This window comes from Chrysemys picta, chromosome 2, assembly GCF_011386835.1.
Source record: "Chrysemys picta bellii isolate R12L10 chromosome 2, ASM1138683v2, whole genome shotgun sequence".
Lineage (NCBI taxonomy): Eukaryota > Metazoa > Chordata > Testudines > Emydidae > Chrysemys > Chrysemys picta.
The window spans coordinates 269,668,560-269,687,379 of NC_088792.1; the positions used below are offsets into that span (position 1 = coordinate 269,668,560).

At 42.2% G+C, this 18,820-nt stretch overlaps 1 protein-coding gene across 6 annotated transcripts in view; it reads right to left on the reverse strand.

The window, feature by feature from the left end:
* Positions 1-18,820, reverse strand: part of TATDN1 (TatD DNase domain containing 1) — a 29,633-nt gene that overhangs the window by 7,765 nt on the left and 3,048 nt on the right. For 3 of the 6 annotated variants that reach the window (XM_005288789.5, XM_008165169.3, XM_042861003.2), the window contains exons 3-9: positions 17,253-17,302; positions 12,326-12,389; positions 10,094-10,237; positions 9,961-10,003; positions 2,709-2,794; positions 2,562-2,602; positions 1,317-1,393 (exon numbers count right to left, since the gene is read on the reverse strand). In XM_005288789.5, coding sequence (XP_005288846.1) covers positions 1,317-1,393; positions 2,562-2,602; positions 2,709-2,794; positions 9,961-10,003; positions 10,094-10,237; positions 12,326-12,389; positions 17,253-17,302 — 505 coding nt within the window. Of the gene's footprint in view, positions 1-1,316; positions 1,394-2,561; positions 2,603-2,708; positions 2,795-9,960; positions 10,004-10,093; positions 10,238-12,325; positions 12,390-17,252; positions 17,303-18,820 lie in introns of those variants that run through there. The other 3 variants (XM_065586116.1, XM_042861008.2, XM_042861007.2) reach the window with 3 other exon arrangements.

Consider the following 18,820-nt stretch of genomic DNA (forward strand, 5'->3'; position numbering starts at 1 on the left):
AGTCAAAAAAGCAAACAGGATGTTAGGATAATTAAAAAAGGGATAGAGAATAAGATGGAGAATATCTTATTGCCCTTATATAAATCCATGGTATACCCACATCTTGAATACTGCGTACAGATGTGGTCTCCTCATCTCAAAAAAGATATACTGGCATTAGAAAAAGTTCAGAAAAGGACAACTAAAATGATTAGGGGTTTGGAACAGGTCCCATATGAGGAGAGATTAAAGAGGCTAGGACTTTTCCACTTGGAAAAGAGACGGGGCCGGGGGGGGGGGAGGGGGGAATATGATAGAGGTATATAAAATCATGAGTGGTGTGGAGAAAGTGAATAAGGAAAAGTTATTTACTTGTTCCCATAATATAAGAACCAGGGGCCACCAAATGAAATTAATGGGCAGCAGGTTTAAAACAAATAAAAGGAAGTTCTTCACACAGCGCACAGTCAACCTGTGGAACTCCTTGCCTGAAGAGGTTGTGAAGGCTAGGACTATAACAGGGTTTAAAAGAGAACTAGATAAATTCATGGAGGTTAAGTCCATTAATGGCTATTAGCCAGGATGGGTAAGGAATGGTGTCCCTAGCCTCTGTTTGTCAGAGGGTGGAGATGGATGGCAGGAGAGAGATCACTTGATCATTACCTGTTAGGTTCACTCCCTCTGGGGCACCTGGCATTGGCCACTGTCGATAGACAGGATACTGGGCTGGATGGACCTTTGGTCTGACCCAGTATGGCCGTTCTTATGTTAATCCTAGTTCGTTCCACAAATTAGCTTCTACAGCCACACTGACCTGGTAAAACCTGTGGAAGCTTCTGCTGGGTTTCTGTGTTCACCTGGATAACTTAAAGGCTCCTGCCAAAGGGTGTAGCAGTCTGAGCTCATGTAAATCAAACAGTTACATTGCAGTATAATTAATAGTGTGATTTCAGCCCAGTCCATTGGTAGATCAGGCTGGTCACATTAATTCTTGGTTACTTTTGGACTAGACAATGTAGTTTACTTTTTTTTACAGTCTGTCCAAAAATACAGCTGGCTCTACACTCCATCACCTCATTTATTTACAAACAAGAATTGGCATGGAGAGTCTCAGAAAGGGCCCAAGACTAGATTATCTCAGTGAGTAAAGGGGTATGTATTTGACCTGTGAATTAAGAACTTTTTGCAGTTAACAGATTAATAAGTGCAAATCTAAATCTGTCTACAAATAATCACTTAGTATAATGAGAGCTTTGAAGACTTAACCTCATTTAAAAAAGCAATTACATTTCAAGTTATGAAACTATTTTAAAACAGAATTTTTGAAAAGAACTTACCAACCATTTATTCCTATATAGAGATCCAAATCTATTATAGCAGCTGCTTCTTCCTTTGTGCCATCAAATGAATGTACCTAAAAAAGATGTTTTTATTACATAAAAGTATATAACCTGTAACCCAAAATTAATATTGTGTAAATATTTATAGTTCTTAATTGTAAAGTAAAAACCAGAGGTAATATGCAAGATATATTTATATAGAATTCAGTGAATTATAGAGTCAGTAAGGCTCATCTGATAGCACTTCTGCTTTTGGGCAAGAGGGTAACAGGCTGAATTCTGTATCTGAATATTGACAAAAGAATGCAGCCCCTTGACAAGTAGTGTTGGCTTTGAAAGTGTTTCAGAAGGATGGCCTGCCCTTCTCTCTTTGCCAGGGTTGATGATTATATCTTAAAATAACCTGCAAGAGTTTTTTTAAAAATTGTCCTTTGGTTTGCAGTTATATTTTTAACATTAAAATATAAAACCTTAATTTCTGCAGCTATATACTGGTTGAAAGTTACATCTGGACATAGTTTTGACAAAGTGTTTTGATATAAAAAAGTGAATGTTTGTGGTTACAGTTCATGCTGGAGCATGCAACAGACAAGAAATTAAAAATGCAGTGGTACAAAGTTAGTTGCACCAGAAAAAGTGCAGTTTGTCAATCACAGAAAAGGCATCCTAGACATTAGTGGCAGTAGGACCAACGATGAAGAGGACTTCATCACTAAAACAGACTCATTTGGAATGATGTAAGCATGACCCTTATGTTAAAAGTATGACCTATATTTTTTACTCTTAGTGATACAGTATCCTACCAATCAATATCTAAACTGAACCTTGCCCATGTCCATGTACAAAACCCACCATTTGATATTGGGTTTCAATTTCTAAACAGGATTAGTACTCCTTACAACTAACTGCAACTGTAGAGGCTTCAGAATTGGGAAGGGGCCAGTTTAAGCAAAAAGTGCTTAAAGCTGCACTTCTGGCAAGCCAATAAAAACTGCTGATGTCAGCTGCAAAGTCTCTCTCTCCTTGACCAATCCTCATACCTTGCAAGAAACTGTTGGAAAAGCAACAATGGGAAGGATAAAAGTAGTGAAAGGGATTGTAAAGCTACTATGGATTTGAAGTGGTTTCAATGGTTTAACCGGAAATCTACTGAGATCATATTACAAACAAAAGGATAGTACCCAAAACAATGAAATGAGTGTTAGATTGAATATAATTTATTATAAGGTGGTTCATACTTACCACTCCTCCCACACATCTATCTCTATTCCTTCTCATTATCTCTGCCAATTAAAAGAAAGAACAATATAAGCAAAACTAACTGTTTGCTAAAGAGCAAAAGCAAACTATTCAAAACTTTTGTCACATTCAGTCTTGAGCAAAACCCACCTAAAAATTCAGTGTGTGCATTTCTACAGTGGAGAAACATTGGCAATTTTGTTTGCTCCGACAGGTCAAATTGCTTTTCAAAGTATCTGTAAGGAAAAAAAATATGTTTTTAGATAGAAATTCAGTGCAAGATTGAATAAAAACGGTGTAAAGGATGCCATGAGGCAAATGGTCTTTTTGTTAAAAAAACAGCAGCAAAAACCCATATGCATTTTTGTCCACAAGATTTAAGACACTAAAGCAGTGAGATTCAGACTGAGGCTCAGGAGCCACAAGAGGCTCTTTAATAGGTCTCCTGTGGCTCTTTGCAGCATGTGCTATTAAAACACTGTGATTTAATTAACAACCAATCAGGATGCTTTTACAATGTTATTAGCCAATTGTAGAATACTTGGTCAGTCATTTTGGTGTGATAATTTATATATATGATACATAAATAGTATAAGATCAGAGGTTCTCAAACTGTGGTCTGCGGACCACCAGTGGTCCGAGTTCCATTCAGGCGGTCTGTGGATAGTTCCCTCTAAGGTGCGTGCCTGCGCGGTCGCACATGAGAAAATGAAGGGCCACCCATCTAATTAGTGGAGCCATTCAGCCGTGGCTCCACTAATTATGACCCTGGACCCTGGAGAAGACGCACATGTAAGGTGAAGTGGTGGCCTTGGGGGGGCAAGAAAGGGTGGGTAAGAAGAGGGGGTGGGGGGAATTTGGGGCATGCAGGGCTGCGGCGGCCAGAGAAAGAGGTGACTTTCCCCAGCTCCAGGACTGCAGCTGCCGGGGAGAGATGGCAGCTCTGTGGCTGCTGTGGCAGGGGAGAGAACCTCCTTCTTCCCAGCCCCAGCTCAGGGGTTGCCACGGCAGAGGAGAGAGGGCACAACCATCGCATTCGAAAGTGAAGACTACGGATATTAAAATATGACTTGTGCACTTTATTTGTAGAACAAAAAAATGTTTATTATTAAGGCTTTTTTTATATAACCTTTTTATCCAAAACGCTTTTCAATAGTTAGCTAATGGTACAAACAACATTTGGAAAGGCCATTAAGTGGTCTGCTGAGACCCTCGGCAATTTTCAAATGGTCTGTGGAAAAAAAAAGTTTGAGAACCACTGGTATGTATAGTAAATGGAACAATGAATTTGCACTACGGTGGCTCTTTTAGATAATGTTGATGGCTAATTTGGCTCCTGAACCACTGAAGTCTGAGTATTACCGCACTAATGGGTCCACTGAATGGGAGTTTTTGCCTGTGAAATGACTAAAGGATAGATCTTTAAAGGAAAGTCTTCCCCTGGGCACATTACTATATTAAGTGATACATTTTGGTGTCAGTTAATAAGAGGTCAGGAATGGCAACGTTGGGGGAATGCAAAGGGGTTTATGCTGGGCAGACACTGAATCAGAAGTGTGACCTTCCCTTTCTTCCCCCCCCTTTAAAAAAAAAAAAAAGAGAACTGAATTATCTCCAGGAAGCTTTAAAAATTGAGGAACTTTAGGTTTAAATTTTGCACAATTGCAGCACTTCTCCCAAAAAAGTTAGGAAACAGGAGGGGGTTAATGTCATCTGGATATCAACAGCACAAAGTACAATCAAATTGTGTATCTGTGGGTTGGAGAAAACGGGAGCATTCCCCTGGCCTTTATATCCTCAAACAGCTATAATTAGGTAGCAGGCTGCCAGTTTTTTTACTTGTATTGTAGGCTACCAAGAAAGACTTTAAATTTTGGTATGTCATTTCTCAATGGAAGACTGAGGTACCAACATTAGGATCACTATTATTTCTGCCCCATTTCTCCTTCTATCTATCTTAACCTTCTTCAGATCTTCTGTTATCTATCTCCTCTCCTCCTTCCTTTTTTCTGCATTTGGTTTGCCTAGTCTCTCTTCTCTTTCTCCCTCTCCCTGCCTTTTCTACCCCCTGCTAGTCTCTTCTTTGATGGATGAAGGGTCAGTAGTAATGTAGGAATTCTATAAAAACATATGGACGGGTGGGCAGAGGGAAACCAACTAGGTTGCCAGTTTTCCCAACACACTTATCAAAGCAAACCAATTAGTATTTCCACGACCATGTCAATTTCCATTTGTAGCTAGTTCTGTCTCTAGCTTGCTACATTGATCATTGGTTGGTTGGCTGCCAAGCTGTCACCAGACTGGCAAATTACAACTGATCAGGAAATGTGAGGGGGCACTTATGCATGTCATATGGCCAAGAATGAATAGCAGACTCACTGTGAGTAAACACTTTGGAGGATAACATTAATTGGACAAGGCAAGAGGACATTGCTGCCTGCCCAACAAAATGATACTTACTGCATTTGTCAAGTTTCTTTATATTTTGTTGCTTAAACTAATAAGACACCTATCCTCGCACCTAAAAAACCCTTTAAAGGGAAGATCCAGTCCACATGCAGGTATGTATGATGCACAGCACCAGAGTGGACTGGACATATATTAATAAATACTTAATATGATAACCATACATACAGAACAAAGGGAAAGAAAAACATGACAAATGCAAAAAAAAGAGCGAGTGGTAGCACCAGAAAACTAGCATCAATCAAGGGACAGTCACACAAAGCCTACTCTTCCCAAGGGAGAGGGGAGGAAAAAACCAATAGCTATATATATATATATATATATATATATATAAATAAAAGCCAGCTGTCAAACCACCTCAATTATTTAACCACAAAAGCTATAATAGCTAGCAACCAAATATTATTTAACCAAAGAATCCAAATTAATATAAACACAGTATCCAGACAACACACTAAAGGAATTCCATCAACTTGAAAGTTATTCATGTTACATTAATACATATCCCTGAATCTCCTGGCCAATTTTTATGATTTCTACACGGCAACAGGTGAGAGAGGAAGAAGGAAAACTTGATAGAAACTGCTCTTGGGGCAGCTTTACCCAAGGACTTTCATCACGAATGGCTGTGCAAAACAGGTGGCAGATATCCTCTAATCTTCATAGAAAATTGTCCCTAAGGAAACAAAGTTACACTACAACAGAAAATAATGTTTAAGCATGAAATGGAACTTAGAAGTCATGCTCAGGTATAACTGGGAAATGGTGTCACTTTTCTTCTCTTACAGGATAACATCTGGCTGACTGCTAGCAATCTTAATAACTAGTATAACAGTTTGACTCCCTCTAAGATGACAACTGGAAAATTGGCTACACTCACTCCACCATTTTGTTTTTTTCTTTCAGTGTCCTTATGATGTTTTAAAAATTATTAATTTTAAAATTTTCCCTTATCTTGGTTTGAAACTCCAAGTGCCTAACACTATGGCATGCAATTTTAAAACTCTCTTAACAGTAATTTTCCCAGACATATGTACGACAGCTGCCAGCAAAATGCAAAAATATATAAGAAAATAATAAAATTAAATTTACAAATCTAAAAGTGGCATGTGTCTTTCCCCATTTTACATTTCTTTGTTGCCTGCTCTCATTCCCCTCCTCCCCACCCCCCATCTATCTTTTCTCTGTGGTGATTTCCAGCAAGGATGCTAAGTGGAGCCAACAGGAACTGAACTGACAAAACCAATTTATTTCACACAATCCATTGAACAATCCAATGGTAGAGACTTTCTGCCTCTGCAACTCACAGATGATCTCCCTGTTCTATTTTCCCTCTTCTACCCTCCCACTCCAATTTAAGTATGGTTGATTAGAGGTTTTCCTCTAGCCTACTAAAACTATAAGTCAAGCACTTGCATCACTGACCAGATAGCTGTCTGTTAGCTTGTATAGTGGAAAGGAACAATTAGACTAAAGATTTATTTCAGTAGCTCAGCCTCTGTTTAGGAAACAGAAGAATCTTCAAAGTGACATCATCTACTCCTGCTCACTATTCCAATGTTTCATTTCACAGCAATGGTTGAACAAGTCTTCACCAGGCTGTGCTTCATTGAATTCAGCACATTTTGGTTGCTACTGGAAACTAATAATAAGAACAAGAAAAAATATACTGGCCACTTGGCTGATCCTATTACTACAAGAGGCTAGAGCAGTAGCATGGGAATGTTGTAGCTTTTAGCCTATTTACAAGCCACTATACCTTCTGTAGCGAAAGCTACACCTTCCTACTGCAGGTGCAAAGTGTAAAAAGTCCTAAGTAACCTCTCCACTTCTGTGAATGACATTAGTTCTCTCCCTGCTCAGACAGCAATGTGCAAGCATCATCCACAAGTCCGAAGGTCATTTTGTTGAAATGTATCATCTGCTGTCAAAAATGTATTTCTCAACTGCTTCCCTAGACAGCCCTACTCATTTCTGCAGGGTTTCCTCCCCAACAACACAACCCAATTCTGGGTGCAGTGCCAGCATACCTCCATCAGAACAACTCAGTCCCTTCCCTGCTTCTTACTGCATGCTTTGTCCTTTGACAAACCAGCCCGCTCCTCACCAGCTTTCCTAGATTGCCCTGCTCCTAAGGCCTCCCTTGCCAATATCTTGCCCCCTTATCCACTGCAGGTTTTATCCTCTCTGACACTTCCACTCCCTTCTACAGGCCTTCCTTCCCCACAGCTCAGCTTCTATGCCACTGCCTATTGTATGGTGTCAAGTATCAGGGGGTAGCTGTGTTAGTCTGTATCCACAAAAACAACAAGGAGTCCGGTGGCACCTTAAAGACTAACAGATTTATTTGGGCATAAGCTTTTGTGGGTAAAAACCTCACTTCTTCAGATTCATGGAGTAAAACCATGCATGCATCTGAAGAAGTGAGGTTTTTTACCCATGATAAGATAAATTTTAACAGATTTATTTGGGCATAGTCTTTAAGGTGCCACTGGACTCCTTGTTGTTTTTGCCTATTGTAGGCGTCCCTCCAAACTGGAGCTCCTGACAGTTCTTGAATAGCAAAGTCAGTGAATGCCTCTCCGATCCAGAAACTCACAAATTCTCACTGATTTTACAGCAAGGGAAGTATTGATTCAATGTCAGGTATAAGAGTAGTTTTACAATATTAAGAGTGGAATAGAATCATAGGACTGGAAGGGACATCAAGAGGTCATCTAGTCCAGTCCCCTGCACTCATGGCAGGACTAAGTATTACCTAGACCAGTGGCGGGAAAACTTTTTGGCCTGAGGGCCGCATCGGGTTTCCGAAATTGTATGGAGGGCTGGTTAGGGGAGGCTGTGCCTCCCCAAACAGCCAGGTGTGGCCCGGCCGCCACCCCCTATCGACCCCCCCCTGCTTCTCGCCCTCTGATGACCCACCCCAGGACCTCTGCCCCATCCACTCCCTGCCCCCTGTTCCCTGTCCCCTGGCCGCCCCTGAAACCCCTGCCCCTGCCTTCCCCCCGCCGCCCCATCCAACCCCTCCTCTCATTCCTGACTTCCCTCCCGGGATCCCTGCCCCATCCAACCACCCCTTCTCCCTGTCCCCTGACTGCCCCTGCCCCTGACTGCCTCCCACCGCCCCATCCAACCCACCCCCTCCTTCCTAACTGCCCCCCCCCCCGGATCCCTACCCCTATTCAGCCCCCCCGTTCCCCGCCCTCTGACCACCCCGACCCCTATCCACACCCCCTGACCACCACCCCCGAACTCAGCTGCCGTCTATCCACCCCACCACCTACTCCCTTACCGCGCTGCCTGGAGCACTGGTGGCTGGCAGTGCTACAGGCACGCTGCCTGGCTGGAGTCAGCCACACCACCGCGCATTACAGAGTACCGGGTCAGGCCGCGGCTCTGCAGCTGTGCTTCCCGGCAAGAGTTAGCCACCCCGCCGCCCAGAGCATTGTGCCAGTGGCGCAGTGAGCTGTGGGGGAGGGGAAACAGTGGGGGAGGGGCCAAGGGCTAGCCTCCCGGGCCAGGAGCTCAGGGGCCGGGCAGAAGGGTCCCACGGGCTGGATGTGGCCCACGGGCTGTAGTTTGCCCACCTCTGATCTAGACCATCCCTGAAAGGTATTTGTCTAACCTGCTCTTAAAAATCTCCAATGACAGAGTCCCACAAACTCTCTAGGAAATTTACTCCAGTGCTTAACTATCCTGACAGGAAGTTTTTCCTAATGTCCAACCTAAACCGCCCTTGCTGCAATTTAAGCCCATTGCTTCTTGTCCTATCCTTAGAGATTAAAGAGAACAATTTACCTCCCTCCTCCTTGTAACAACCTTTTATGTATTTGAAAACTTACGACTAAACAAAACCAATGTTTTCAATCTTCCATCATAGGTCATGATTTCTAGACCTTTAATAATTTTTGTTGCTCTTCTCTGGACTTTCTCCAACTTATCCACATCTTTCCTGAAATGTGACACCCTTAACTGGACACAACACTCCATAAAGGAACTTAGCATCGCAACCCTGAGCATCACAGTGCCTTTTAGGTGCCTAGAAAAATCACAGGAACAACATTGCAATCCGCAAAAGCCAGCACATTAGGTGGGAGCCAATCCCCTTGCTCCAATCACTCTTTCATTATTTATCCACAGTGGAACAGCTTCAACAGGAGAGACTGAGGGAGCTCCACATCAGAATATCCCATAGTTAGACCACCCTCCTGAGAGGTGGGAGAGACCCCTGTTCAAATCCTTTCTACAACTCTGGCAGAGAGGGAGAAATTGAATCTGAGGCTCCCACATCCCAGGTGAGTGCTCTAAACCCAGGGATAAAAGTTGTAAGGTGGGCACCACAACCTCCTCCAGCCAGATTCTGAATGGAACCCAATCTGTTCGGTGTGCTCAGAGGTTGCCTACCACATCAGGCCCTGCATGCAACCAAATGCTTATCGTCCCCCAATTCACAGATTGCTCTGGGGCTTTAGTGAGAGACAGGTGTCTGGAAGCCTAGAGGGAGGCATCAGTGCACATGTCCCAGGGTCTACAATTTAAGCAACTATTGAACTTTTACAGCAAAAAGTTAGGTGCTGAGTGAGTTTAGGCATCTAGAGGGTTAGTCGGCATCCAAGAAGGAGTTTCATGGATTGCAGTGAGGTTGTACACTGGGATTTAGGTGTCTAACTCTGGAATTTAACCACCTAAATTTTATTGTGAATTGCACCCTAAGTACCTGATTTTTCTTGAATGTAGGTCTCTTTCCTATAAAATCATTATTGCTGGTCAAAAAATAATAGCTTATCAGACTTCAAGTTAGAATAAGTGTATTTTACAGACAGGATAAGGTCTACATACCAACAAAATGCCAGTTGCTATAATACAAAATGAAAAATGTTGTAAATCGCTGTCAAGATTTATACATCAGTCTCTATAGTTATGAAATCTTTCTTACTTGAGTTGGGTGTCTTTAGGGCAAAATTCTAATCTATCAAAATCTACAAAAGAAAAAAAGGAACAATCAATTCCTTGTTTTTTTAGGAATACAGCAAAAGAGAATAATCTTGAGCTATCTCAACAATACTTACCCAGGCCACATTCCCCAATTGCTCTGATCTTCCCCTTATTTTTTTCAACTAGATTTTGCAATTCAGCTAAATATTGGTCAGGGTCATTCTGCTCAAATTCTCCACAGCGGGTGGGATGACAGCCAACCGTACTGTAAAACATGTCTAGTACACAACAGTATTAGAATTTTATTTCCAGGAATACAATACATTTATATCAAATTAACAGCAACTCATACTGAATTTATTTTTTCCTTGGGGCAAACCCTGGGCAGAAACTGGGCTGGTTCAAGCAAACCAGGTGACCTTCAGCTCTGAGGCTCATGATTTAACATGTGACTTTCTTACTCCCACCTGCTCCAATCTCCTATGCAATCCTTGTTGGGGTGGGAGAGATTCAGTCCAGCTAGGTAAGGGGGTAACTTGTCGAGAAGTTTTGACACTTTGACACCATAGGTTACATTAACAGAATTTGTGGGTATGTTTGTGAAGGAAGTTAATGCCACAACTCAACAAAAACTTAAGCACATGAATAATCCCAGCCTTATTCAACAGAGCATTTAAACATATATTGAATTTTAAGCACAGGCTTAACTGCTTTGCTGAATAGGGATGGGATCATTCACATGCTTAAATGATCTGCTAAATAAGGATCTAGATGAACAGTAGATGGAGGTTGCTTTCAAACAGAAAGAGAAAGGGGAACCTGCAAACACTGCAATAAAGAGAAAAATATCCCTATTCCACATGGTAATCATGTTACTACAATCAGCACAAACTCCACACTGTGGCACTGCAAGCCTGAGCAGTAAATACTATACTAGCATTTCAGTTGGCTCCAGAAGGGCAGGGGCCAGAGAAGTATTATTATTACATCCTTCTCACACCAGAGTTGTGAATCTCTTCCATCCCCTTCTGACATTAGCTGCTGCTTCCATCTGCTTTATAGTGCTCAGACCAACTGTTCTGCCCTCCCTACTAAGGCTTCTTCTTAAGATTTTTCTTGGGCACCCTTGTTTCCTCACACCAGTTGGTTTCCACTTGACAGGTTCATGTGAAAGTCTGGGTGTTGGCATCCAGAGTATATGCCCCAAATACATCAAGCACTTCCTTCTGATTCTGGTAGAGACAAGTTGCTGGTTCGTAATTTCTCGGCTCTCTTCACTGGTGATGAAATCTTTCCATCCAAGGCCTAGGATCTTTCAAAGGCACTTATTTTCAAAAGCACCTGGTTTTCTATTTAATTGTTTGGTAGATCTCCAGCTCTATTAGCACTGAGATTACATTTGAGTTGACAATTCTCAGTTTTGTTTTGGCACTCTATATCTTTGATTTCCATACGTTGTTGAGTTTAGTGAATGCTGTGGATGCCTTTCCTATCCTTGTTGTCATTTCTTTCCTGAGGTCTCCATTGGCTAGTCTGGTGCTACCCAGGTAAATGAACTTCTATTCTACTTTTTTGATGGTTTTACCTTCCAATAGGATGCCACAGCAAAACATTCGGGTTTCAAGGATGTTTGTGTTGGCGTAACTGATTTTGAGCCCTGCTTGGCTTCCTGTTTTTGCCAAGGTGTCTGTCTTCATTTGTAGCTTTTGGGGGTGTCGTTCAATAGCCTGATATCACCAGAAGTCTAGGTCTTCTAGGCATTTGGCAACTACCCATGCTATGCCAGTGTTTGTGTTGGTAATATGCTGCTTCATTATCAGATACACAATGCAGCCCTGTTTCATACCACTGTCCATGCTGAACCACCCTGTTGTCTGGTAGTACACTCCTACAGTACACTTTGCACTGCTGTATACAGCATTGATGATGTTGATAACTTTAGCTGGAATTCCATAAGACTGAAGAATATTCTACAATGTATGCCTCTGCAGACTGGCAAATGCCTTTTGAAAATCCCTGAAATAGATAATAAGGGGAGCTGGCTATTCTGTTCATTCTTCTATGATAGAGAAGTACTCCTCCTCCAAAAACACCCTTCATTTGTTTTATCTAGAAATACAGAAACAGAAGATAGGAAGGACTGATATCCACCAATACCTCAAGCCCTCTGTAATAACAAGAAATAAATCATGTAGAATATATCCATCTGACCCGGATATATTTTTTTCTTTTCTTTATTCTGAATAATGTGGATTCTGCCAATAGTTCCAGGAATAAGTCATTTGAAATGTTAATTACCATGGGGAAGAGGGAAATCTACAGCTCCGGAGATTAAATATATATCATGTATTTTAAAGTAAGGATACCGTTTGTCTGTGCCAGCTGCAATGCCTCTTTACTATCTTGTAGATTTCCACCTGTAATCATAAACTAAAATGAAGAAAAATAGTTAGTAAATGTGTGTTCAACTTTGAATTAACAGCAAACAACCAGGAAATGCTTCAAAAGGCACGCAGACACCAATGACAGAAATCACAGAAGAACCTAGACAGAGAAAAGCCAAGCAGCTATTTGTATTATGAATATACACCTCTACCCTGATATAACGCAACCCAATATAAGGCGGGTTCGCATACAAGGCTGTAAAGCTCTGACACGCTGCTCTGAGCACCGTGTTAAAGGTGCCAGGCCAGGCCAGGGCCAAGGGGCTTGATAAGGGGCAGAGGGTCTTGGGGGCGGTCAGGGGCTCCCCCCCAGGGTCTGGGGGCAGGAGCTGTGGGAGGGCACTTTTTGGGGCCCCGCAGTCCCAGAGTGGCCCGAGGGATTAGCGGGGGGCCGGGAGCAGCCCGCTCTACTTCCCTCACCCCGGCCCTAGCCGTGTCACTCGGGGGAGGGATCCCCCCCGCACTCACCAGCAGCGGTGGAAGCGGAGCAGCCCGCCCCCAGCCCACTCCACTCCGCCAGCTCCCAGCCGCAGCATTCCGCTTCCCACCGCAGGCGAGTATGGGGGGGCGTCCTTTCCCCTACCTCCCCGTACTCACCGGCGGCGGGAAGCGGAGCAGCCCAGTCCCAGCCAGCTCCATTCCGCCAGCTCCCAGCCGTGGCGCTCCGCTTCCCGCCGGGCAGGTGAGTGCAGGACCTTTCCCCAGCTGCCCTCCAGTGACACGGCTGGGGCCGCATCGCTCCGCTTCCTGCCACAGGTGAGTGCGGAGGGGCATCCTTTCCCCAACCTCCCCGCACTCACCGGCCGCGGGAAGCGGAGCGCCACGGCTGGGAGGTGGCGGAGTGGACCGGGCTGCTCCGCTTCCCGCCACTGCCAGTGAGTGCCTGTCAGGGGGCGGTGCAGGGGCGGGTGGATAGGGGTTGGAGCAGTCAGGGCACAGGGGGGTAGAGGTGTATTAGTATTCTGATAAACCATGCATTCATTAAGACTCTCAGGAGACATATTAGTGAACGTACTATAGGCCAAATCGTGGCTTTTGTTCAGTAGTACATAAATTAGTCTCCCACTTTAATGCCGGTCCCAGTCCATTAAATTACTGCAATACCACTATTAATAACAATATTGACCTTTTTGATTTTCATCTTCAAGGCACTTTATTTGGTACTGCGAGGATTAATTCATTTGTAAAGTATAATCCCCATTTTACAGTTGTGGAAATCAAAGTACAAGTATTATGTGATTTTTAAAAAGCCATCCAGGAAATCAGTATTAGAGCCCCAGGATTATAAATTCAGGAGTTTCTGTCCCTCAGTGTCATGCTCTAACCATAGCATCAGAGTTTGTTACATTAACACTGTAGTTTTAAGTGTCTTCTTAACCTTTCATATGTTGGATGTACATCCAGTGTTTTATTGTCTGTGCAATAAAGCCATGTCTCATTCCCCCAAGGGAGAACAAAAGCAATTGTTCTGCTCTAGTAGTTTTTCTTCAAACCAGGTAATGCTTTTGCTATAGAACATTTTCTATTGTATGTTTTTGGAAACACAGGATTGGATTTTAAATTACTTGTGCAAAATGAACAGGTGATAGCTGTGACAGCATGTGCAAGTAGGTTAATATATGTGCAAATGCCAAGATTTGGCCATTTGACTACATAATTACTTCATTGGGATATGCAATCACATCAATTGCACATACAAGTTAAGGTGTGCAATTATTAGTCCTGAGGGAACTGTGCACCAAAACATTTAAAAAATCTGCACATTTTAAAATTCTGCAAAATTCTGCATATTTTGTCAAAATAACACAATATAATCACAAAATTTTCAAATATTTTGGTAATTTATTTCAAAATACCAGTCAGCAAGTATGTCTGTAACAATACAGACTACAAAAAAGATTCAGGAAATGTTTTTTGACAAATAGATTATATACTAGGCATATTAGTACATCTATATGGCTCCACAACGAGCACAGAGGACAGTCTCCCACCCCCAGCCCTGTCCCCCAATCCAAGTGTGGGGCAAGCAGGCTCAGGATCCAAGTATGGAAGGACTTAGGGGGGGGTGGGGGGGATCCAGGTCAGTGTTCTGCGTGGGGCAATCTGGGTGCAGGTGGCTTGGTGGCGGGTCTGGGTGCAGGGGGGGATCTGGATGCACAGGGGCTTGTTGGCGGATTCTGGGTGCAGGGATGGAGGTCCAGATACAGAAGGGTTGGGCTGGGTGGGGGAGGTTCTGGGTGGGTGGGTGGGTGGGTGTTGGTCAGACTGGGGGGTAGTGCCTCATACAGTGACCACTTCCCCTGCAGCCAGGGAGCAATGTTGGCAGGAAGCGGGGGGAGGGCGGGGAAGGTGGAGCTTCCTGCAGCCAGGGTAGGTTCCTGGGGGTGGGTCTGACCCAACACTGGCCTCAGGAGTGGCCACTGGAGGGGAAGAGGAAGTCCCACCCCCCAGCTCAGCCGAGACTAGCAGCTGGAGCCTGGTGCACAGTAGAAGCCACCGGCTGGGGCATCCCCAGCCCTGTCCCTCCCCAGCTATGAGTGCACCACAATAGCGAGCGAGACAGAGAGAACCCAGCCCTGCCCCCCAAGGTGGCGATTTACATCTCCCCCATCTTCTCCTGACACCCAAACCAGATGTGCCCCTCCAACCCTGATCGCTGCCCAGGAGGGATGCGTGAATCAGTTTTTCTGTGGGGGAAGAGTAAAATTGGTGGGGGACGTTAATTCTGCACTTGCGCAGAATTCCCCCAGGAGTATATAATAACACATGTATTGTAGGTGCCTAACTTTTTTCAGAATCAGGGCCAACAATGCTCATAATAGCTAAACAATTTAAAAATTTCTCATATACTCTGGATGTAACTGGTGTTTATTATCTACTTGATATATGTCCATAATTCCCATGAATGTTACTGGTCACTGTGCTCCGATGAGGAGAAATAGTCCCTTACTGTGAAAGAGACAAGCCTCTCTAGGACTAATCAGGAGAGCAACAAAACAGCAACATAATGATTGTGACACTGCATGTCAATTTAAGATGTACCTACAGATCTCATTCCTATAAATGAGGAAATAGTTTTTGGGAAATACCTAGAAGTAACATACTTATCCGTCCTTTGGGAGTTTATGTGGGGTCATTACTACCACAGTTTAAAAAACTAATCAATAGTCAGTCTTAAATGGGCATCAGAGGAGTGAATTAAACTCAAACCAGCTCATTGCAGCCAAGGCTTAGGGATAAATGTTCACAGCATACATCTTAAGCACACAATAAGGCACAACTACTCACACAAATAGAAATATTTTCAAAAGAACAATTTAAGTGTCTAAGCCTTAGACTCTAAGACAACTGAAAACAGAGACAGAAGAGACCTCTGAATCTATGCAAGCTGGAAATAACTGAGCACATGGCTGAGAGTAAGAAATTCCTGAATTCTAATCTGGGCTCTGCTATGTGCTCTTGGGCAAATTACTTAATCTACATTTATCAGTTTCTCTGTGCGCAAAATAGGAATATTCCTAATTGTTTACATCACAGGAGTGTTGTGAGGAGTGGATAATGTTTGTACAGCACTTACATAAGTGCTAAGTATTACTGATTCTACATTGTTACTTTGAGAACTTTTCCCTTGCTCTCCAAATTTTAACTCCTTTCAGATTAAAATACTTGTTCCTGTGAAAGAGATAGGGGTTTTTCTTTTTAAAACAAACTAAGCTGTATGCTTTATTAACAGAGTAAAATACCTTTATAATATCATGAAACTGCTGATTCATATTTTTGTTTGTAATAACAATTTCTTTAATTTTACAAAGGTCCAATAAAAAGGAGTGGGACTGGATATTTGTTTCTTGAATATTCACTGGTCACTGGAGTTGGGAAGGAGCCTTTGGACAATTTATGAAAACAATTATTTTAGTCAAAGAGTTTCAAGTTTGCACATAACGATATACATTTAAATACATGTAAGTATTCTACTAACAGTACATCTACTGTTAATACATCTACTAACAGAGAGTCAGCTAATGACCTGAACCTGCAGACATCTATGGACATGCTTAACTTTACACAGGTGAAAAGCATATGAAGATGATTGAACTAAAGCCGGCTTCTAATTTTCCTTGGGGGTACTCAACCCCGACCCTATCCCCACCCTCAAGGCCCCAACACTTCCCACCCCCACTCCACCCCGACCCCTCCTCTTTCCTGCCTCTTTCTGACCCCTCCCCTGAACATGCCACGTCCCCGCTCCTCCCCCTCCTCCCTCAGTACCTCCTGCATGCTGCTGAAGTTATTCCGAGGCAAGCAGGAGGCACGGGGAGGGGGAGGAATTGATCAGCGGCCCCAGACCTGACTCATAGACCCCAGTTTGAGAACCGTTGAACTAAAGTGTTTACAGAATCAAGGCCACATGAATATTTGGTGTAGGCTGATAGAGGTAATCACAAAGTGAGAGAGTTATATAGACAACAGAAGTCAATACTGGCCTCCTGCAATACAATACACCCAAAAATCTTCCCCCTCCCTCCCTGCTTGCATAGCCTTAGATTGTAAAACAGGCCATGACAAGTTCTATACACAAGTTTTTTGAAAAAAGGATGCCCTTACACGTATTTTTGTGACCAGCTAATCATTGTGCACAGGAAGATTTAATACCGGATACAAAGAATTTTGATTTTGCAGAAAACTCTGCAATGCTAAAGAAAGTTTCTGGCATTTTTATTGTTGCTAATTTCAGTAGAAAATTGTTTTTGTTACAGCTTCAGTATTCCTAAAAACCCTGGCTGTTAAAATCCATTTTTAAAAATTATCATAACAAAACCACATATACATGATCTATCAGAGAAGTTACCTTTTTAACACCAGTTTTGACTGCTCTCTCTAGTACATCCAAAAAGTCATCTGCAAAAGTAAAAATCTAGTAAATTAAGGTCCAGTTCTTAAAACATAATTTAACTTGCACATTCCTTTGCAATAAAGCCATTTATGTATAGTTAATATTATGCTTAACATGGTATGAATAATCTCTGGACACACACAATTAGTTAATCTTTAGGAAGCAAATAGGAGGAGGATGCAAATGACTAAGAACCTGATCTAAAACCTATTTAAATTAACGGGATGCTTTCCATACACTTCAATGGGCTTTGGATCAGGACCTAGTTACATAAACGCCGTCTTGAGCTCTATGTCTGAAAAATGTGTTTGCTGAAAGTAGCAGTTTATAGGGGCTCACTGTGCCTCAGCACACCAACAGTCTGACAGCTCACTGCCCGAATGGACCCCCATCTGCTGAGTTGTCTCTATGGGTAGAGAATGTGTTGCTTCACATGTCTGTGGGTGACTGTAGGCCAACTAACCCCACCAATTTTCTGTTCCTCCCTCAAGAGCTGAGCTGCCTTCATGTTTACTCAATACTTGTTCTCCAATATTGAAACCAAATCCAAATGAAAGGCTGCAGTTAAACAAATGCTGTTTATTTAAGGAATTGAGAAGAATTAAAATGAATTACAAGTTCTTTGGTAAGTGGGGAAATTGTCTAATTTCCCTTTAGCTTCTCTAAATAACTCTGCTTTAGAGTTGGTTGGAAAAAGGGTCAGCATATTTCATGAAAATTTTCAAAAGAAGCTTAAATGTTATTTTTCAATAAAAAAATAGTTTTGTTTCAGTGGAGGGGAAAAAACCACTCACTTTTTCTTTAAACTTTCTCCCACTGTTTTCCACTAGAAAATGGAGAGGAGAGAATAAAAAAAGTGAAAGAAAGTAGAATTTTCACCACCAAACAAAACTGAAAAAATAGAGAATTTTTTCATTTACAATTTTTTAATGAAAATGGAAATGTTCTCAAAAAAATGTCCATGTAGTCAAAAAGCCATTTATAAAAAAAATTATCTGGCTCTACTCTGTATCTTTTACTACAATGTTATTTTATAACTTTGTGTATTTCTTACAGCCATACTTCTTAGCTACTTTATCCTTCCACCTCATCAAACAGCAATAGACTGAGGGAAACTATCTTCAGGAATCTAAACAAACTAATACTTATTTGTATTTTGAATATGCTCCTATCATTTGCTCATGTACTATAAGAACAATTATCAGCTTTACAAAATAGACCAATGAAAGATTTAAAATACTGCCATAAATGCAACTCCTGCTGATATGACAAAGTTGATTCTTGTGAAGCTGTAGCATAAAGAAATGCACTCTAAAAACCTGTGTATATTTCATATGCATTGCTGTTTAACTTCGATGTATTATACTTAATATGGTATGAATAGTTTTTGGACATAAATAATTGGATAGCTAGAACAAAGTGAAGCCAGCTATCTTGTCTTCAGCAGAACAGATGGACTGGATTAGGGTTGAAGTTCCCACAAACTAAAACAAAACAAAAAGTAGATAGTAGGAAAGCACTGG